We start from the raw sequence: 22,276 nt of genomic DNA, 5'->3' as shown, positions 1-22,276 counted from the left end.
GCCACATCTGTAGGAGGAAAATTACACAGCAAATGAGTTGTTTTTACTGTAACACAGCAAAGCATAGAGAGAAAAGAGCATTTTAATCATAGTGTGAAGAATGTAGTCACCACACACAAACTACCAAGATTGAAAAGATACAAAAGAAACACTTGTCAATTTCATAAGCTTTTATTTACATGCAATAGTGCTCCAGCATGTGCAACCACAGAACGGCTACACTGATAAGAGGAGTGTAGATTCAGGATCTCCTTCATATTGATTGCAGATGTCTCTGGCAAAGACTAATACTTCTGCACCGACCTGTGAGGGAGGAATAATACTGACACACCTGTCACAGCGCCCTCACCTGGCAGTCGTTTAGTAACCAGCAAATGAGTAAACACAGAAGTGGTTGCAGTATAAAGTTCAGCTTATCAATGACTGAGTTTAAGATATTTTCCAGAATCTCTCCCATTCAGTGATTTAAAAAAAAACATCAAATCAAAAAAATAAATAAACTATACAATATATAATCTCTTGTACACTACTGAAACAGAATGGTTTATGTTGCATACACTCGTTAATAGTTTGTTAATGATGAACAAAGCATAATACATGTTATTGCTATACAAAATGGCAGATAGTTGGATCTGGAAAACGTAACTAAAAGCAACAGAACTAAAGAGCAATGAAGCGCCTCATAATTACAGCATCAGACTACTTTGAATGGTCCCTTTGTTGTACATAAAGTGAAGCACCTAAAGGTCTAAACATTCAGGATGGAGGATACCTGTGAGGAATGACGCGAGGAGTGAGGAGGGTCTGGACATGAAGTGCTGAACTGAGAGGAATCCCCTGCAGACTTAAGGTCCCGACTGATCTTCACACAAGGAATACGTCTCAAACCTATTTCCCTCCTCAGGAAATGCAGACAGAGTTCAGCAAGAGCCTTTTTCAATGTGAAAATAACCTTATATACAGTATAATCAGACACGTATGTACAAAAGCATAAATATATAAATATCTGTGATACAAAAATAAATATTTTCTCTTGTTTTCTTCCGTTTGCGCGAACAGTCTCTTATGCGTCCGTTGTGTTGGCGGTCCCCTCGTCCTCAGGGGACGCTTCATTTGGGAGGATGTTCACTTCCTGTATTGTTCCATCTTGGGATTGTGGTGTTGTGGCCGCTGAAGACGGCGTGGTGAAAATCCCTTCGTCTTCGAGAGAGAGAAGAGGAAAGGACGCCGGCTCTACAGAGAGGAGGAGGGAGCGAGAGAAATAAAGATAAACCGCAATAATAAAACAATTTACAAGGAATTGGTTAAAAGATGATGAATGTGATAACTAAGACGATCGTGTGTGGGTCTGTATTCCACCAGCGTGTCGTTCTTTTTATTGGTATAATGTATCCTCTGACTTGGATCAACTATATTCTCAACACAGTCTCTCTTTCTGCGCTCTGTAACTATACAATTCCTTAAAATGCATAAAGGACGTACGCATTGCAAGATCATCGCATATAAAAAGCTGCATTACATAAGTTTATTACAGTCAACAAACGAAAGAATCCACACGTACTGTAAGTGATGTCATCCTCAGATTTATCTTCACCATAGAAGATGCCATCACTTCCCAGCTCCTGTGAACCGAGGTGCTGCTGGGAAGAGTTGAGGAGCTGAAGAGTGGAGTCATCAGGACAGCAACTCTGTTCATGATGATCTGGACCACTAAGGGAGACAAGGGGGAACAAAAAGTTTATATATTAGAGCTGCGACTTGTGATTCTTTTCAAATGACAAGCACATTGGTATACAGCTCGGGTTTAGTACATTTGAAGTCCATTTCTTCACTTTCACATTGGGATTGTGTTTTGGGCTGCCAGTACACGGATGACCTACACTCAATACTGCACCTGAACGCATTCTGTGTGGAAGCGCTGAAGCTGCTGCTCCGCTAACGTACCGCTTTGGCTTTGTAGAAGTTGTGGTAGTTTAATCTGTTACCAAAATGTATTTATTTTCTGTGCTATGGACTCGCTCAGGTAATAACAGTGTCATGTGTAAATGTACCTGGAGTAGTGGTAAACGGGCAGATGTCCGTTTGCCAGTGGCAACAACGTGTCACACTCCATATCACAGTCCACCTCCTCCTGGAAAAAAACAAATGCATATAGATCATATATTCACAACCTAACGTGAACATCTCATTAACCTACAGAGAAAAGCGTTTACCTGCTGCAGCCCTGCCAGGCAGTGTGTGGGGTAGTGAGGTTTGCCGTTCGGGGGGCATTCTCCATTCACAGGGTAGATGCCGTGTGGCACCGTCATGTGGCTGTCCAGTGGGCAGCGGCCAACCAGGGTAAGACCCTGGAGGGGAACCATGGTGTACTGGCACGACGACACAGGGACGGCCACGGCGGGAAAACACAAGTCGGACGTTTGCTCTGAAACGAGCACGACGAGAGAATTACACAAACGCAGAGGCAACTACACGAGTGACTGCAAAGAGGAAGCGCGAGGAGCACTCACTCTGCTTGGCCCAAGCCCTCCAAAGGCAGAAGGGGATGAAGGCAACAATGATGAAGACAAAGGATCCCAGGGCAATACCAACGATGAGGTAGGGGAGGTCGCCGGGCCGAGGCACGAGCCCGCTGGGCTGTCCCATCGGCTCATCCGGGGGCTGCGATGGAGAAGGTCGCTGGTAATTAGGACGAGCTGAGGAGTAAAGATCTGTTAGAAAAGGAAAGCTCTGATAGGTAAGTGGATGCAACAGCTACATTTCCCCCCCCCCCTAAAAAAAATGTGACCTCACCTTTCGTTTCAAGGATCACCACGTTGCCAAACTCACTCTCTCCCTTCTCGTTGAAGCTCTGCATCTTGATGTCGTAGGCGGTCTCCGGCTGGAGGTCAGTGATGGAGTGCCAGTATCTGTCTCCCTCCACCACGTCCTTCTTATAGTCGCTGTCGTTATCGCTGTCTGTCGGCCGGTAGTAGATGTAGAAACCGTAGATGGGCGTGTTGTTTACGGGAGTGTACTGTTGAGGGACATACATCGTGTTGCAGTGACCATGAACTCAAAAGGTTTATTGTACGTATACATGTCCCGATTATTAGTTGTTTTCTTCCAGTCACTCACCGTCCATTTGAGAATGATGGTCGTCTCGTTGATGGCTTCATTGTAGGTGATGTAGGGTCCATCAACAGGCCGTTCATGGGTCCTCCCGCCCACCACTGTGTAGGCCTTCGAAGGGGCACTGGGAGGACTGGAACCGATTACATTCACCGCCACAACGCGAAACTTGTAGGACGTTCCTACAGGGAGAAGGGTAACCATTAGTAACGAGTCTCCGGGGGCTACAAGCTGCCTAGAATTATCTCTATATTGCGTTGACTGATTGTCTTCACATCACTCGGTTATGGTTTAGATTGATGGCAGTAAAGACTGAAACAACACTCGTTATGCTGATGATTTACAGGACCGTGGGAACGTAATGATGCAGGACATCATCGCTGTAATTATACGTTACAACATCCTTCTTCCCCCCCCAACTCAGAATAAACCGCTGTGAATAATAACACCATTTAAAGAAGATGGCCGACCTTTCTCCAGGCCTGTGATCTCCACAGAGAGCCGCGAGGGGGGTATGTTTTCCACCGCCGTCACCCAATCCTCTCCTGCCTTCTTCACCTTCTTGTACTCCACCCGAAACGACTGGATGGGGAAACCACGGTTACCGCGAGGAATCCAAGTCACGTACGCAGACGTCTCCGTTGCCGTGGAGACTGTGGGCTTGTCAGGGGCTTCGGGAGCTGCGGAGGAGGAACGGTGTCAGATAGAGGACATAAACTCCCAGACAACATTCTGTAATTATGAGGGTGGAGGGGAAGCACAGCACATTCAGCACTTACTGAGAGCTCATCCTTCAGACGGAAGGGGAAAAAGAGATTGAGAAGTTTCCATGTTAGTCAAAAGGAGAATGGTTAGAAGTTCTTGCTGGAAAACAATAGCATGTTACAGTTATTTTAGTAGAAGTGCTTTTTTATAGTTAGTGTAGTTAGTAGGAGGTAGAGTTTGCAAAGGGCGGTGGTGAGGTGCAGGGATGCTTACGGGAGAGGCTTGGTGAAGGAACAGCGGGAGTTTTCGGTGGGTCGATTTGCCCAAGACCTCTGCGACCTGAAGACAGAAGATCAGAGTTTAAATGAAGGAGCTGCCTTTTGAACCACGTTACCGTTTGATTAAATTCTCCTCTAAAGGCAGAAATATCACTTTAACAACCAACAAGTGACATAAGTTACAACATGAACATCATGTCGCCATTGAGACAATAAACTTGTCAGGAAAATGTTTACAGAGTAATAAATCAAGTGAGTGATTTTCTCATAGACTTCTATACAATCGGACTTATTTTTGCCACCAGTGGAGCCCCCTGCTGGATACGAGAGAGAATTCACTCCCGTATTGGCTAACTTAATGCTAACTTGCTCTCATTGACAACGCTAACATTCACAGTGTTTTTTTACCTTTGCCAGTTCTGAAGGTCATCATAGCAGGTTGTCCCAAACCTGCACAGTTCTTGGCAGCCATCTCAACCTCATAGAGGCTGTCTGGCTGCAGCTTGGCCAGAGTCAGCTTGTGGAGGGCGCCTGAGATACTGCTGCAGGTCCAGTCTGCAAGAGGGTCTCCCACCTGAGGGACAGAGGGGGGTGTTAAGACTAAAAGATAATATCGTTCTTGTATTTTAACAGAATGCAGTGAACTGACTGCCGTACCTTTCTGTATTTGACCATATACTCCAGCACAGGGACTCCTCGCTCATGCCGCGGCCTCCAGGTGAGTTCATAGTAGTCAGCTTTGCCCGTGCGTGGCTGGCTGAGGATGATGGGGGCGTCTGCAGGCAGTATCTGTCCCGGCAGCTCAGAGCAGTCAAGAGGCAACATGGCACCCGCGGCCCCGGACCTCACAGGCGGCTGCTCCCTCAGCACCTTGTCTGGGCTGAGCGGCCGATAGATTGCAGGCAGCTTCCCCCTGGATGAAATCCCTAGAAAGAAGAAAAAGGTACATCATGTAAATCTGCTGCCACATGATAGAACCACATTCCTAACAAACTACCAACCTATCTGACTTACCGGTTGATACTGTGATGAGGCGAGTGGAGGCCTGTGAGCTGCCCACCCCGTTCTCAGCCATGCATTGGTACAGTCCGTCGTCCTGAGGGCCCACTTTGGAGACACGCAGGAACTGGGAGGTCAGGCGGTGGCGAGGAGACGGTGCGAGGGGCCGGGCGTTGTGAAGCCACATCACTGAGGGAGTGGGTTTACCGCGGGCCTGGCAGGTGATGCGCACAGTCTCCCCGTACACCACCTCCTGCTGTCCCTGCAGCTCCACCGTCACCCGAGGAGGCTCTGGAGGACACAGAGACGAAGTTAAAAAGCTGGTTCTAACCTTCTGTGTCGTCTGAATGTTTACGTGTGCGAAGGTGTGATTATTGTCATTAGAGTCGATAATTCGTACAGAAAATGGCCGTTATTCTATAAATTACAACTTTTTTTGTTTTACTTTAAGTTTAAGCTCCAACGATGTCACGTGTATGAGCACGTGTGTGTGAATAAAGGCTGTATGGCAGAGGGGTATAGAGCCAGGCAGGCGAGTTGATGGTTGGCTGCTTGTGAATCAGGGAAAGACGGAGCTCATAACAGCTACAGCAGCTTTCTGGCTTTAATTAGAGCCAGCTGCAGAGAGACATGCCCACAACACACACACACACACACACACACACACACACACACAAAATCACTGTAAAAACAGTCATCCATAACCTAGACATACTCAATCAAGTCCCGCTACAGAATAGAGAGCTCTGTCTCCACAAACTTTTTCTTACACAACGCCGTCCAGGCTTAGATGCGTCTCACACATGACTGCACGCACACACACACGCACACACACAGAGCCCTGTCCTCTCTGTCCGCCAAACAGGAGTCAGTCTAATTAATAAATCCAGGAAAAAAAGTCAAATGAACTAACTCAGTTCACTACGCACCTTTACGGGAATCTGAGTTCATGGTGTTTATTAAAACAAAACATATAAAAAGGCCAAAGCGGCCAAAACAACTTTTACTTGACTCACCGAACACTTGTACGTCATAAAGCACCGTTGCAGAGCTAGCCGAGCCGATGCCGTTGTCCGCTCTGCAGATGTAAGTGCCCGAATCTGACTCGCCCACCGCGTCGATCAGCAGGTTGCTGAGCAGGAAGCGCGTGTTGTTATGGGAATGCAGCTCCTGCCCATCTTTTGCCCATATGACCTGCGGAGTGGGGATGCCACTGGCCACGCACTCCAACACCAGCCGCTGGCCTTTGGTCACCATGATGGAGCGAGACGCCGGTGGGTAAATGATGCGAGCTGCTTCGGAGGTGGAGCCTGGAACCGATGACAGTCAGGGGATGAATACTTTGACAATACGAGGTGAAAAAGCATTTTTTTAATTTGCTTTATGCACGACGTGGCAAACATTACATCCATGTGAAGTCTAAGAACGTGTTGCACACCATCACATACGACTAAAAGTGTCTCGTCAAGATCAGATGATAAAACTTACAAACGTGCACCACACGTGTGCACAGTAACCATCTCTAATGATGTCCCTTCTGATAAATATTTCAGTATGACTTGTAACGCTCAGGAAAACACTTGTGTTGCGTCTCAACATCAGCGCTGGAGGTGACGACTCACGGCGTATACGCAGGCGGCCAGCAGAGGAGGATGTTTTGACCTCCTGAGTGATGGGGTTGTAGGCAGCACACTTGTACGGCCCCTCGTCGTCGTGCGTGGCGTTGGCTATCTGCAGGTTCCCTGACGGCATGATGAGGTAGTTCCCTGCAGAAAATAAATAATAATAATTTAAGGCATCACTTTGAGAAACTGGGATTTACATTTCTATCGCTTCATCTAGAAAGAACTTGTCAGATTAATTGATAAATATAACCGTCAGTTGAGGCCCTAATATATATTATTAAAAGGTTAAAGTCGCAGAGGACAATGTGCTGGGTAAGCAATACTGTAACAAAAGATTAGGCTCAACATATTCATTTAATACATATCAAGCATCTGTTTGAGGAAATGTACAAGAAAATACAAGAACAGCACCAAGACAAAGAGAAACCGCAGAGGAATCGAGTCCATATTGTGAAACACTTGTAACATGAGTACTCTGTGCCATTCCAGCGCATGTTAGCACCGTCAGCAGGGACCACTAGGTGGCGCCCCAGAGTCTGCCTGAGAACAATCAGGGACTGCTCGTCAATGTGGTATTCATTTCCTCACAGATAAGCTGCAGATATCAGTACCTACAGCTCCCAGGCATCATCAGCACACCAGCCACAAACCACTGGAGCTTTTCTTCTCTTCCAGGCAACTTAGAAGTAAATAGTTTGACAAATAAACAACTGCATTCCCATGTTTCAACATTCTCAAGATAATAGCCTTATCGCCAGTTTTATAATGGGCCGGATAGCAGGATTATAGTATTCCGGTAAACTATGAAGATAGTATGAGAATTAAGAGGGAAGTAGGGAGCGATGATCCCGATGAAGTGACGCAACTCAGTACCTTTGGATGTTTCCAGCCACTCCTGCTTGACACTGTAGCGGACCTGCGCCTTGGGCTGGCTTTCAGGGAGGTGACATTCAATAACAGCCGTGTTGCCTTCGTCGACCTCAATCTCCTGCTGGTCATCGGGCTCGAAGTCCCGCAGCTCTGAAACACACACGAGACGAGGGAGAAAAGTCAGCGCCGTCACATCACTTCAACACACGCCATCATCCTAACACAAGGAGCAAATCACATCTGCAATAAACTCTATATTAACTCTGCTGGTTCCATACTGGGCGTCCCCATTGTATGGAAACCACATTCACAACACTTCAACGTGCCTTCTCTTTGAAACAAAACCTCCTCTCGTCTTAACATGATCTCCTTTAAGTCGCAGCAGTTTTATATCTCAAGCTAATTTTTCAGTTTTACTCAATTAATGTCACGTTTGGATAAGTCCAAAGCCTAATGGCGTCTGTCCCATTCGAGTAGGTGCCATTAATCATGTCAGACATTATACTGGGACTGGAGTCGGTTCAGATTCTGTGGGAAATGGTTGGCGTGGGATTACTGGGGGCCATGTGCTGCGACTGTGTCCCGCAGACACACAGTCTGCACAGCACAGACACTCATGTGACCTCTGACCTCCTAAACCCCCTCTCACCCCCCCCCCCGCCTGAGCGGCCTGGAGTCCACGGGGTCAAAGTTGAGGTGTCCATCCTATAGAGTTTCAAAAAAAGATATCTAGTTCGGGTTTGGGAGGATACGGCAAAACCCTGCTCTTGAGAAGCCGGGGGGGAAAAAGAAAAACCCACAAAACTCTCAGCAGGGGGGGGGGGGGGGGGATGCTGCCATTTCATAGATTTGTAGCAGAGTCAAACTAAAAAGAGCCTAAAGGGAGCAGCACAGGAAGCAAAGCAGCAACTGGAGAAGTTTGTCATGAAGGAGTCGAGCAGCGAAATGAAAGATAAATAAAACTTCTGCAGGAACCTAATTAAACGTCCACCAGCCTTTGTTGATTTATTCTTAACAAACATGGCCTCTCTCCATTCCTTCCAGAGGTGCTATAACTGGGGTGTTTTTCTTGGACCAGTCGCTCTCTCTGCCATGAACACCAAGCTGCTGGTACGAACAGCTGATGACACGCCGTATGCAGCTCTAATTCAATAAGTCAGGTTTAGTTAAGGTCGGGGCGTCTACTGATAGGGACGCAGTGATTTACTCAACGCACTGAACAAACACCTTCACTGCAGGACACTGATTCAGTCACCATGCATGTTGGATCTGACCCCATGTCTGTGTCTGGGGAGCTTTAATGGCAGACACACACACACACACACACACACACACACTAAAACACAACTCCCTCTACAACTGTCTCAGCTCTTGAAGATGAGAATCCCAGCCAGGACATGTCAAACTAAGCGATGTGTGTGTGTTGAGGGGGGGGGACAGGCCTTAAGGAGGGACCTTGTGGCGCTCCATTTGTTAAATCAATCAGGTGCTGTTTTTACAGCCACCCCCCCCGCCCCCGCCTCCTCCTCATATCTACCCATCCCACCTTCCTCCTCCCGCCTGCTTCTACCAAATTCCTCCAGTTACACCTTTTAACCCCCCCCACAGCTCCACATTCTTCACAGGAAGAACCCCGCATGGGTGCCTCTCAGGTGCATACGTGTGTGCGCGTCCTGCAGCGATGGAGGATTGATGGTATTCATAAAGTGAAGCAGACCTCCCGCACCAGCGCTCGCTTGGCAAGGCAGACTCAAATATTTCTAGAGAGACAGTGCATTCATCATCTTTATGTGTAGCAGCAAGAGGCCTGTGTGTGTGTGTGTCTGAATTATAACGTGTTTGTGCAACGTGTTGTGCGTTCATGTTGCGTGGATACATGTCTCTGTTTTCTGCAGCACGAAGGGGAGGTCATTGTCTGCACAAGAATTCAAGTGAGGAGCTTTTAACTTCTGCCAGATCCTTCAGAGTCGGATAGCGAGGAGCGTCTGGAATCAACCTATCACAAAAAACATGTGCGTACAACTAAGAGAGCTCACATGGAGAGGCAGGCACGTACACACTCCCCGTGGAGCAATTCCTTAAGGCGGTTTGGGGGTGGCTGAGGAGGGACCGTTATTAAATTAGAGAGGTTTTTAGGGGGGGGGAGGCAGGGCGAACAGTCTGGCTCCACATGTGGTTATCGCAACATGATTCATCCACTATTTGAACTATCAATAACTTTTACGGCCTTTGTGCATGCTTGGAGAAGAAGAGGAAAAATATAATAAAAAACATGGAGGGGACGATGACAAAAGAGGGAAAGTGAAAGATAATGAAAGGAGGCAAGAGAGGAGAGAAAGTGACAGGGTGAGGAGTGAGAGATGTGTGCATGTGTGAGGTTATGGAGGCCTTCGGGGAGACAGAGAATGTGACATCACGTCTCATCTTGTGTGAGGATCTTGTCTCGACTGGTCTAAAACTCCTCCAGTTTCTCCAGCGATGGCAGCCTCATGCATCACATCTCTACATGTAAAACAATACAGTTAACAGCACACGCTTTGTACCTAATGGTGTGTTCTATTGAGGCATAAGCTCTGTCCAACCCCTCACACACACACACACACACACACACACACACACACACACACACACACACTCTCATCTCCCCCCCCAGCCCTCTACCCAATTACGGGGCCATAATTTTTGGCGAGCCCTGCTGTCGGGCCCTGTGGAGAGGAATGTGGTGTTGTGTGGAGCAGAGGGGCCGATAGAAGCAGGGGGCCCCCAGGCTGGAGTCCTGGTCCCCGGCACCTGGGTCCCCTCCATTCCTCCGGCTCAAGTTACAGCTTCAGGCCGCCTCTCACTCCCATGATGCATATCAAATATAACACCACACACACTCAGACCAGCACACTCAAAATGTCAGCAGTGAGAATAATTCACTTTAACTCCATGAGGTCGATGACACTCCATGAAGCCAGCTGTTGTATCAAACTGCACAGACTAAACACTGCCCGACTATCTGGAGGTATTATCAGTGATGTGCAACAGTTTCTCACCGTGACCACAAGTGTAGTTGGTAAGACTTAAACTCGCAGCAGTGGAAAAGTACAAGGTTTACAGTGTGTTGGTGAAGATCTTTAAGCAAACAAATACCACCCCTTCACTGTTTTTGTTTTACTCGAAGAAAATGAAGTCAAAGGCGTTCTTTGGATACTCTGACAAACCAAAAAAGGGGCCTGTGTGTGTGTGTGTGTGTGTGTGTGTGTGTGTGTGTGTGTGTGTGTGTGTGTGTGTGTTTATGTGTCCTGGCTTTGTGTGGGTGGCTACTCACTGGCAGCAGTGACGTTAGCAGGCACACTGGCCAGGGATCCTGCGCCGGTGCTGGCCACACACTGGTATCTGCCCACCGTCATGTTGGAGAGTGTGGGGATGAACAGGCTGTTGGGCCCCAGCACTACACCCAAATATCCGTCCAGCAGCTCCAGGCCGTTGAGTCGCCAGCTGATGTTAGCGGAGGTGGGTCGGGCGCTGCAGCGCAGATTCACGCTGCCTCCCAGCTTCTGCACCACGGACATGGGCTCTTCACTGAACAAAGGCACTTCATCTGAGGAAAAAGTCAAATCTAATTCATCAGTCAGCATATAAAAGACATCTTCCACAGATTACAGCAGTGGGAGTCTCTTTACACATGCACACAATTCATTTATGCTGCAATTAACAACTACTTTAACTCCAAGTCAACACATATACTAAGAAAGAAGCTAATTCTCTCTTAATTAGTCAATTATCAAAATAGTTGCTGATTAATTGTCCTTGGCTCTACTAATCAATTAGTGGGCTAATCGTTGCAGCACAGTACTTCTTTTCTTTTTCAGGTCACGCACGGTGGCTCGTTCGGCTCATGCAAACTGCCCACTTCTTCAGTTCATTCAAATTAACTGCTGCTTGTGCTGCCAAGACACGTAAAGAAAACCCTCCCTCCCTGTGACTGAGCCAGAATATTTTGTCCTTGGCAAGACTTATCCTGCACCAGGTGTTTGGAAAAACTAATGTAAAGGCATTCATAAAGCTAGCATAGATCAAGCCGGTAATAAACTATTTGAAACAGTGACAGAAAGCACACAAATGGAAACTTTCATTTGATTTCTGCAGATTGTTACTGAGAGATGAGGGTTTTCACCAGTTACTCACCGGAGAGAGAGGCGCCGCCCTGCAGGCAGCACAGCAGAACTGCACCCAGAGCGCACAACACTGGAGCCCTTCTCTTTTTCATCCACGGAGTCCAGTCTCTCTTTCCAGACATCTTCCATACACTACCCCCTGAAGCACACACAGAGGAAGGTCAGAGGGTCATTTACAGACTCTGTACAGCATAAACCACTATCTTGTGATTGAAACAAACGCACACAGAAAACAAAGCTCGGAAACATACATCATCTATCTAAACGCTCAATCTTGATTCATAAGCTGCTCTCTATCTCACACACACACACACACACACACACTCTCTGCGGTACCCTCAGCAGCCAAACTCCAGACACAAATAAAGCCTTTCTTTTCTGTCAGCCCCCATCTCACTGCTGACCCCATCTCCTCCGCCTGTACCCGCACACATCCAGCCTGCACTCATCAAAGGGGCGCCCTCATTCTGCGGGCCGTAACCCGACCCCTCCACCTTCCCGCTCAGGTGTAACCGATACAGGTAGAGGGTCCAGGAGGAGGAAGGGGGAGAGGCGAAGGGGAAGCACACAGGCTGCATTCAGCAGTCGGGACAAAGAACAACTAATGAGAGGCAGGACGGAGGGGGGGGGGATGGAAATATATATCACGGCAGCGAGATGGAGGAGAGGAGTTTTTATTATGGTTGCAGTTTATTATTGGGAGGAAAATGGAGAAGAATATGGTAATGGTCAGTCTTTTAACAGTTAATGCAGAGAGGGGAGCTTTTCTCTCTCTCTTGTCGCTTACTGCCAAGTTTCCCAAATTCTTTCCTGTCAGGTTAAACTAACAACTTCCCGTCAGGATGAGGAGGGTGGTTCTGCAAAACTCTCCTTCTCTCTCTCTCGTATACATCATGTCGCTGAACATGCACACACTCAAGAGCATAAACTGTCCTGCTGCTGCATTAAAATGGAAGTGCACAACTTTCTCATACATATTTGTCCTGATCTTATTATGGCAAGGAGATGATTAATGAGGCTGAGAGAGACTAGGGACTACACACACACACACACACAGGGCCAAAGCAGGACAGTAAGAGAATGGAAACTCTTACAGTGTACCTTCATCATCTAATGGCAGCAGTGAAAATGTTTAGCCGCCTGGCACATTTATTGAAAAATGAGAAAGCAGCGGGCCGACGGAAAAACAGCCGTTGACTCCACTAACTGCAACCCTAGGCCACACGCTACTCCGCTACGTTCTGATTGTATACTATGAACGCGTGTAAACTATTTTATGCATGTACAGTTTTAATTCACCCACTCAGAGTGGCGCTCACTCAGCAAACAAACTGTTGTGGAACCAGGAAGCAAAGCCGAAGGTCTGCGGCTACAGAGGCCGGTCGCTGTATGGACACAACCCGGGACAGCTGCCCATAAAACACACACACACACATCTGTATGGAGCACCTGTCCCAACTGAGAGAGTCGCTAACCGTACACCACACTACTTCACCAATGATACCCTGTTACCTGCCTCCTATCAGTCTTTCCCACACAAATAAAAGTAGCGACAGCGAGACGGGAGAAGAGACAGACATGGAGCTTTGATAGTATGAGACGGCCCCTCGTACATCATCCCTCCCTAAAAAACAGCCATACTCCTCTGAGCCCGTCTATCCGCCTGATTCATTAGTCAGCTGGGTCCTGTGTTTGCTTAGCGGATACCCTGACTCAAGATGAAAAGTTGGCCTGACATCCATGTCCAACTTTTTCCATCCATCCTTCCCAGAGAAGTCACAGACAGAGCGAGGGAGAAGAGCCTCCTACGCATCAGCGAGTCTGATAAAAACCAGAGCGTACACACAGACAGCTTTCCTAAATTAAGAACCGAGGGAATGTGCGTGCGTGTTAATGTGTTCCTGCGACTGTTGTGTTACAGCCTCACCCGTGAGGAACAACGCTGCGAGGCCAACGCTGTGGGAGCAGCTTTGTGGAATCAAGACATACTTCAGTGACGGTGCAGTGATGGGAACTCTCTCAGAAGGATCATTATAGGGGAGTGAATCTATTTGTGTAATCATGTTGAGGAACTGACACTTGACTACTGTGAGATCTGACTTACTTGGGACTTGACCCAAAAAGAAAAAAAGTCTTACTGGGCTGGAATGATAATTAAACACAAACTAAAGTACTGAAACTCATGTATTGGAACATTTCAACCCTCCTGGACACGACTGCGTATTCATTTATTCGACACATGGGTTGCTTTGGGACATCAGTGCGAACTCTGACCTCATTAAGTGGATCGGATATTGGCCACGATGTCCACATTAAATACAATCTCTTTGCCAATGTCATAAAAAGTGTTTCCATCAGTAAGTGTTACATTCAGCTTTACTGCCAGTTCAAAGGCTGCGTCAACGCTCGGAGGCCTGAAAGCGTCTCGACTTTGGTGATGAAGACTTGTGACGTGGACTCGTCGTGAATAACCTGCGACCTGACCTGGACTCAGCCTTAAACAAGGTGTTCATCATGGCGGAGGAGGAGTAGGAGCACGGCGAGGAGAGAGGCATGCATCCTGAGTGTAGGTATGCGAGTGCCTTATATGTCGTTGTGGGGGAGTCACTTGACAGGAGTTCATTGTGAGCGTGCTAAGTAAAGACACCGGGGTCCCTGTTCTCCCAGGCCACTGCCAGTCCCATTGTCCCCCTGCCTCCGTGGATAAATTCATTTTGACAACCCTGCTAATTGGATAAAACCAGACTGGAGCCACCTCCCTGAGCTCTCACATTCCATCTGCTTTCTGGCATGGAGAGGACACACAGGAGGGGCGGAGGTGGTGGGGGGGGGGGGGGGGGGGGGGGGGTAGCAGGGTAGTAACTCCTTCTGAGGAGCTGAGCTGTTGAATATTTATCACCTTCCCAAACTCCTCTTGCCCTCCCTCAGTTTTACGTCTTTTTACACCCCGTGCCGCCCCCCTCCCCCCCCCCTCCTCCTCCGAGGTTCTCCAAACCCCACAAAGCCCCCCCTTTAGATAAACACATGCGGTGTCAAGTGTGAGGAGTGCCGGGGGTTCAACTGCTCCGCTCGGGCCCGCGGCCCACAATGCCATGCCGCATAGCTGCCATGCGGGAGGCCGGTTGCCCCTGGCGACGCTAACAGGCAGAACGCACCTTAATAGAGTGGAGAGTCATTGTAAAGCAGTGAGCCGGCGCACGGACAAAGACCCCGCGGACCCCTGGAGAAAGGGGAGACGCTACTCTGAAGGGCCCGGGGAAGAGCTGATGGGCCCTGCTCAATGACCAAAGAGAAGGGGGGGGGGGGGGGGCTCAAAGACCAAGAGGTTTGAGAGTAGTGTGTAGAGAGTTTGGGGAGGCAGGGAGGAGAAGGGGGGTTCAATGCCTTTATGGATTGATGTGAGATGGGTGAAGGGGCTTTATGGAGGCAGTGGGTGGAGAGGTTGACTGAGAAAGCAGAACGGCGACTCAAATTAATAGAGAGGATGTCAAATGGCGGGCGAGCAGGAGGAGAGAGCAGGCCCTCGTCAATGAGAGGGTGTGTTTGAAAGAGCGTGTGTGAGAGCGTCGCTGAGTGTCCCAACATATTTTCCCCTCACCCAGTCAATGTGTTTTGCTGGTCTCTGCTTTTGGCCCGGGTTAGTGCTGAAAGGAGGAGGACGAGGAGGGCACACCCGGGTTACCATCAGACCATCACACAAGGAAAGAGCAGCAAGTCAGCCACACAGAGGAGAACAGCTGATCGTGGGGGGATTTCTTTTGCATTATTGATCAATATTACTTTTCTGATCAAGAAAATAATGATCCCGTCCCAATAGGTCCGTCAGGTATCATCGAGTTAATGTTGGATGCGGCCGTCTCTGTTCCCGTCTATCTCTCGGACAGAGAACCTTCTGGAGTCTCGTCTTGGCATGAAGTCTCTGCCCAACAGGTGGAGAGGGGCCGCTCCAAACCCTCCACTCGAGACATCACTCCTTCTCATGCCAAGAAATTACACATCAAACAGCATCCCTAACGAGGTTGGGAGTTTACCCCCTCCTCCTTCATAATACACACACACACACACACACACGCTTCACAAAGTATTAACGAGCTATATGCCCGTCCAACCCCTCCTTCCCCCCCCCCCCCCCTGAACCGACACTAACGAGCTACAGAGCGTCTCGAGGATTAACGAGAGGGATCTGGACAGGCCCGCGATGTAGAAGTGTAGAAGCGTTCTAATCAATTAGGCATTGAGGCATTTGCATAATTTAGATAACGAAGTTGAATTAACCACGGAGAGCTAATTACTGTGCTACGGTGAACACACCCACCCGCATTCCTCTGCCTGGTGTGGGATGCCAGCGTGCCCACCAGGGCCATGGGAACAGGATCCCATCATCACCACTGCTGAGGGAGCGGAAGCCAGATAGATAAACTGTGATGTAGGTGGTGTCAGCCAATCAGGAGGGAGGGACGGAGGGATGAAAGATAGATGAGAGGAAAGAAGGATGATTGACAGCAAGCAGAAAATAAAGAAGTAGAATGCAAGAAGAGGATGATGGACGGGATAACTCGCTAGAGGCTGAGCTACTGGACTGTTGGTCGGACAGAACAAGATATTTAAAAACAAAACATACAGTGTGTGTGTGTGTGTGTGTGTGTGTGTGTGTGTGTGTGTGTGTGTGTGTGTGTGTTTTTCTAAGAGGCTTTAAGTGAACATTAAGAGTCCCAGTACACACACACACACACACATAATCATTCCCATACAGTACTGGCAAAGCTAACTAATACCCAGGATTTCACAGTACTCATCACACATGCAGTTACATATTTCATTTACCCACAACTATTCTTTCCCGCACTCTCACTCACACACACACACACACACACACACACACACACACAATTGATGATACATAAGCAAGCAATCACACAAACTCCTATTACATGGTAAAAGTATACTCACAGAGGCACATAAATATGCAGACCTCAGGACGTTTTTCCAACACTAAATGTCAACACGCAAAAAAACAGACTACCACTTCTCCCCGGCCCGAGAGATAAACTACATCTACTCCATATGCATGACAATATAGACTTTCATAGCTGTACATATCTGCAGCCTGCTCCTTGTGTGTTCCTGCATCGTAGGGAGGGAGGCAGGGATGGGGGGGGGGGGAGGGATGTGAGGGGGTGAAAGGGGCCCCAAACTCCTTTGGCAGCTCATGCATCAGAGTGAATGGAACCAATTATAAATCAAGAGCAATTTCTCCCCATTATTCAGCAGGAACCAGGAGAGGGGGGGGGGCTGGCCCTGCAACTCTCAGTGGGAGATGAAGGAAAGAAGAGAAAAGCAGAGAGAGTGAAATATTATATGAAAAACAGATACGAGGAGGCATTAGGAAACTGAGATAAGGCAGAGAGAGAGACGGAAAGAGGGATGAGGGAATGGAGAACGGCTGTAAAGTTATATGGAACGACTGAAGGAGCACGTTATAGGGAAAACAGATTGGAGGGGGGGAATTAGAAAACGGAGAAGAGGCAGGAAATTAAACAGAAAGCGAGGGCTTTGGGGCGTCGACTGGGTTCGAGGTGGTGCAACCGACTTTGACTGCTTTGCTCCACGGTTATAAAGTGAAAGCCGCTGGGCTGAAAGAGGAGAAACAGCTGGGGGGGAGGCTGCTTTCAAAAGAGAGCTCTCCGTGTCACAAGCTGGATGTGTGGATGTGCCAGAGCTACCATTTGTCCCGTCACTCAGAACCACGCATGTGCATTATACGCTCCGAAATATGAAATGAAACCTCACACATGGACAGAAGAGAGGAGCGCTGCCGATGGAAAATTACAGTTGTGATAACCTCGGGGGCCCAATAATGTACTAATCTGGTGCCCGGTGATTTATTCTGTTGAATCATGTCTTCTCCTGCCAGCTTCACATTCTTCAATGATGAGTTTGTTCTCTCTGAGGCAACACTTTAAAATCTGATTATCGGTTAAAGCTCTGGAACCCGGACTCCTTGACGTTTCCTTGATGCTTTTATTGTTTCGTTCACACATGCTCGAGACAGGAGTACACACTGCAGTTAATATTACAGCGTATAAAACCAGTTACAGTGCACCAGAACCAACTGGTAGAGCTTGTGCAAGTCTCATAAAGATAACCAAATTGACGCACGTTTTTAAAAAATGCGTGCAATTGAGACAGGGAGAGAGAACTGACCGCGGCCTGAATGGAACAGCCCCCGTCAGAGAGCAATCTTGTGCCTGTGTGTGAATGATCTGTTGGAGCGTCTGGGTTGTTTTTGGCTCGTAATAACACCCCCTAATCTTTGTCCAAATATCTGCTTTGCACATACAGGGCTATTTGTCTACACACACGGCTTTCTTACCCGAGTCTGGAGTTGATCAATGATCTAACAGCACTCACTCCAGACTCACAGTGTGTGTGTGTGTGTGTGTGTGTGTGTGTGTGTGTGTGTGTGTGTGTGTGTGTGTGTAAGTAAGAGAGAGATAGAGTATGGCTTGGGTAACTTCATTATCCAATCAAGAGCTTCTTAACTTTTGCTTTAAGTAGTGGAACAAATCAACTCAGCTGGTTTAAAGGCTTTGGATAATCCCCGTTAGGCAGTTGAGACAACAAGTGAGAGCGTGATTAGAGTTATGAGATACAGATATAAACTTAATGTTATTTGAAACCAAACGCTCTCCTTACCTTACGTCCAAAGTATCTTCGCCTGCCTCAATAATCTCACTGGGTTTAAATCAGGCTCTCCAACTCTCTGTCAGAACTTTCTCCTTCACTATCCCCCTCACATTCCTCCTGCTCTCTGTCTGTGGTCCTGGCTGACGGGGAGGATGAAGAGGAGAGAGGTATGCAACCCCAGGGGAGGGCCCTGGACCCCGGCCACCTGCCGGTCCAGGTGTCCCTCTCCGGTTATCCGATGTCTGACTGGGACACAGAAACCCTCCCGGGGGGCACGAGGCCCGAGCCTCCAATCTGTCAGCGCTGGAGGACTAATGCAGCGAATGTCAACTGGCCACTAATGTCCAGCTCTGGGACGCGAGGCCGCCTTATTTAGCGATGAGCGTGTTCCTCGTTAGTTTATGAAAATGTACTTGGTAACATTAAGTGTAAACTTCCCCCTTTCTTCTAAAACACACACACACACACACACACACACACACACACACACTTTTCCTCTTCTTCTAATGCAGTAATCTCAAAACGAGCTCGCAGGTGAGGACCACAATGACAGCAATACATTCCAGTGCAAAGAGATAATCCTGATTGGACAGGAACTAACACTCACACACACACACACACACACACACACACACACACACACACATCTGTGCAGCAAGAGCCCTCAGATCCTGCCTGCAGGCTGTTATGACTGCATGAGTGTACCCGATGTCATAGAGATGAAAGCATGCCCTCAGGAAGGATTTTTTTTTTCTTCCTCCTTTGTCAATTAACGCCAATGTTACACCCTTTACAATAACAATGCTGATTTCCAGCCCCACACTCAACTCTGGGGGAGTCGACATCAGAGCAGCAGCAGCAGCAGTCCTGATGGAACCGCGATCTCGAAATACATCTTGAAAACCGTCTCCAACTAAAGTCCAGATGTAAAAAACACACCAGTTAAACCCTACATCACGGGGCGATACATCAGAGTACATCTCAAAACCAAACTAAAGATACGAGGGACTAACTCTATTGGCTGCATACCTAAATCCACACGGTAACTTCTCTTTACAAGCGACAACACATGAAAACTCAGCTCCTATAGACTGCATGAAACTATCCACCAGCGTCTGGACAAATGCTGGAAAACTTGTCTCGGCTACATGTTTGGCAGGTAACCAAGATCAATCCCATATCATTTAAAGCTCCAGCTTCGTTTTAAAAAGCTCCAGCTGGTAACAGTAAGACCAAGTAGGGCTCCTAAATTCTGACACATATTAAGCTCTGTAACCAAAAGACAATAAAGAAAGTTTCCTGTCCTGACGCAGAGGTCTCTTTCGCCTGAAGCTTTGCACATTTTCAGTACAAAAAGACTTGAAAATGAGGCTAAACTCTCTGCATCTGATCTACGTTAAATAGCATCACATGAAATACAAATATATTCAAATGATATTTCTTTCTACTTCCAGCAGCCTGAAAGTGCGTCATTCATCACAATGTCCTGTATAGACAAACATGATATTAGAATAGAAAAGCAGCAGAGCCTCATGTTCATGAAGCTAGATGTTAGAAATGTGCTTTAAAAATTATTAATTGATCAAAATAGTTGCGGGAGGAGACGTTGTTTTGGCCATGCACCCTGAAAGCTTTTCCTTCAGTATCATATCCTGATTAAAAGAGATTATAAAACTCCTACAGGGATTTAAAGTGTGCGTTAAAGAGTGAATACATCATATGTACAACTTACAGTGCTGCATAGCGTTGACATATTATGTAAAAGCTGCACATGCTGCACGATTGATTGTGAACTGTAATAGAGTTGTCCTGGTTCCACATCAGTAATGAAAGGGGGGGCCAAACAGGGTGAGAAACAGGCAGATAATCAGACTGGAATCAATTAGTCCAACTTTGATCCACCCGACTGCCAGAGATGATCAACAACAACAACCAAACAACAAGAGGCTCTTTTTTACTGAGACCAATTAATTCCCTTATAAACTGTGCGCCTAATTGGAGGGGGCCAGGCCATTCGTTTCGACTTTTAATCCAAGTGACATTGATTCAGGGGGAACAATCGGGCCCTCTTGTCTGATGCCATGTCTGTCGCTGAATCGAGGAGGTTCCTCCATGCGAGGCCGCGGAGGCTAAATGTAATCCAAATAACAAAACGACACCTGGGGTTGGAAACTTGAGCCCCTGCGGCTGTTCCTGCAAGCCTCCGCCATGTCCCGTGTACCCCCCACACCCACCCTTCCTCTGCCTCTCTACCGGGCCCCCACGGTGAGTGACACCCCGGGCCAAACACTCATTAGCAGCCCCGGGATTAAGACAAACATGTTCTCATTAAATCAAACCTGAATGAGAGGATGATCTCAGGAGAGACTCCTGACACAGAGGCTGCGCATTCCTGGCTGCACTGAGCAGCTGTCAACTTTATTGGAGGCTTTAATTGGGTTATTCTGACACCAGACTTTGCTTTGGGGGTGAGGCATTACAGAAACGCACTCAGGTAGCGCTGTTATGGTTTTTCTATATGCCAACAACTAAATATGGAGATCATTTTGTGGATGTATACTTCCATTTTTAAGACGTAAACCCGTAAAGTAAGAAGCTTTTCTGAGAACATCTGTGATTTGCATCTTTCCGTTTCCCAGGCTGGCCCTGCACTGCTGCGCTCCCGATGATAATATGGGGGTAAATCTGGCACAGCTCTCCAGGTCTGTTTTTGGTTACCCTATGGGAGCGACTATAGGCTGCGGCCTGCAACACGCAGACACATTTCCCCTTAAAAAAAAACACACACGAATGTCTAAAATCACAGCTTTGAATGTCGGCAACGTGTCACACAAGGCCAGTTCTTCAACACATACATGCATCGCACTGGAGAAGTGTGCGGGCTGAGGCTGAACATTAAGGAACACTTCTGGATAATATGGACGCACAGCTCAACCAATCAACAACAGGCTAGGTCCGAAAGCAAAGTTAACGCTTCTTATTAAAAAAGTAACTATAAAACCCGAGAGCCAAACAGCACACTGCCCCCCAGATAAAGTAGAGATGTGATACAGAAAGCTTGGAGCAAAGTGTATGTGCATTAATAGGATGGAAAAAAACAAAACAAATGTGGCTATCAAAGTAGTCACCAGCCAGAAGTAGTAGTAGTCTAACAGCTACATCGTAATTCTCTCTGGAAATAAAGTAACACACTGAGTTAGTAAAACTTCCGTCGGGCTGCAAACACGCAACAGAAACTTCTACTTGTTTCTATAACTTTGTGAAACATGTTGATACAAAGCGTAACACCGCAGGAACATATGGACCGCATGAAGGGATCAAACTTACCAAAACTTCTCTGTTTGGTGCTCACACCTCGTTTAAACCGACCGATCTTCTCTTCGCTTCTCTTCTGCGATGAGTTTAAGTCCCAAAAAACAAAAGTTTTTACTTCTCTTTTCCCTCTAAAGCCTCGCTGCTTTGGTAATTTACTGCGATGCCATCGACATTTTCTTCGGCTCCCCAAGTTCTCACATTGAAAGGCCGTTTTTGGATGACTGAGCTCTCAAACAATTCTCCCTTTTGCGACGCCTTTTCGGGTCCTCCCACTTCCCAAGCAGGAGGAGGGATCTGAACAATAGGAACTGGCTCCCAAAACCCCAGAGCTGGGTACTGCACCGCCGTTTCTCCCCCCGACAGATCCCTACACACACCACATGAGGACTTTCCAGAGGTTGTGCGTAAAACTAAAACCTGGAACACTAGTTATGAAGTACATACAAGTATTTTTAAGAATAAAAACTCCTAGAAACTTTATTTCTTAAGAACTACGGTGTCCCGGAGGAGAAAAGTGCGCCCC

General features: G+C 47.5%; 2 protein-coding genes across 5 annotated transcripts in view; both read right to left on the bottom strand.

Moving 5' to 3' along the window:
* Positions 1-155: 155 nt before the first annotated feature.
* On the bottom strand, positions 156-22,064 carry boc (BOC cell adhesion associated, oncogene regulated). Of its 4 annotated transcripts, none has more exons than XM_029458268.1 (18): positions 21,766-22,064; positions 11,762-11,890; positions 10,902-11,174; positions 7,592-7,738; positions 6,716-6,859; positions 6,110-6,403; positions 5,109-5,384; positions 4,752-5,020; positions 4,503-4,668; positions 4,090-4,155; positions 3,582-3,791; positions 3,118-3,293; positions 2,794-3,016; positions 2,511-2,711; positions 2,214-2,425; positions 2,052-2,128; positions 1,562-1,710; positions 156-1,233 (listed from the first exon to the last, which is right to left on the bottom strand). In XM_029458268.1, the coding sequence occupies exons 2-18, from the start codon at positions 11,871-11,873 to the stop codon at positions 1,064-1,066; spliced, it is 3,165 nt and encodes a 1,054-aa protein (XP_029314128.1). In that variant the 5' UTR covers positions 11,874-11,890; positions 21,766-22,064; the 3' UTR covers positions 156-1,063. The 4 variants fall into 4 exon arrangements, with proteins under 4 accessions (XP_029314128.1, XP_029314127.1, XP_029314130.1 ...); XM_029458267.1 differs by having other exon boundaries at positions 2,052-2,131; positions 21,766-22,063; XM_029458270.1 differs by having other exon boundaries at positions 2,511-2,696; positions 21,766-22,061.
* atp8a2 (ATPase phospholipid transporting 8A2) overlaps positions 14,808-22,276 on the bottom strand; it is a 44,097-nt gene continuing 36,628 nt past the window's right edge. The window contains exon 25 of the mRNA XM_029458224.1: positions 14,808-14,888. Within this exon, the coding sequence (XP_029314084.1) occupies positions 14,808-14,888 (81 nt within the window). The remainder of the gene's footprint in view (positions 14,889-22,276) is intronic.

This window comes from Cottoperca gobio, chromosome 20 (genome assembly GCF_900634415.1).
Source record: "Cottoperca gobio chromosome 20, fCotGob3.1, whole genome shotgun sequence".
NCBI classification, from domain to species: Eukaryota; Metazoa; Chordata; class Actinopteri; order Perciformes; family Bovichtidae; genus Cottoperca; species Cottoperca gobio.
This window is presented reverse-complemented; position numbering and strand designations above follow the sequence as displayed.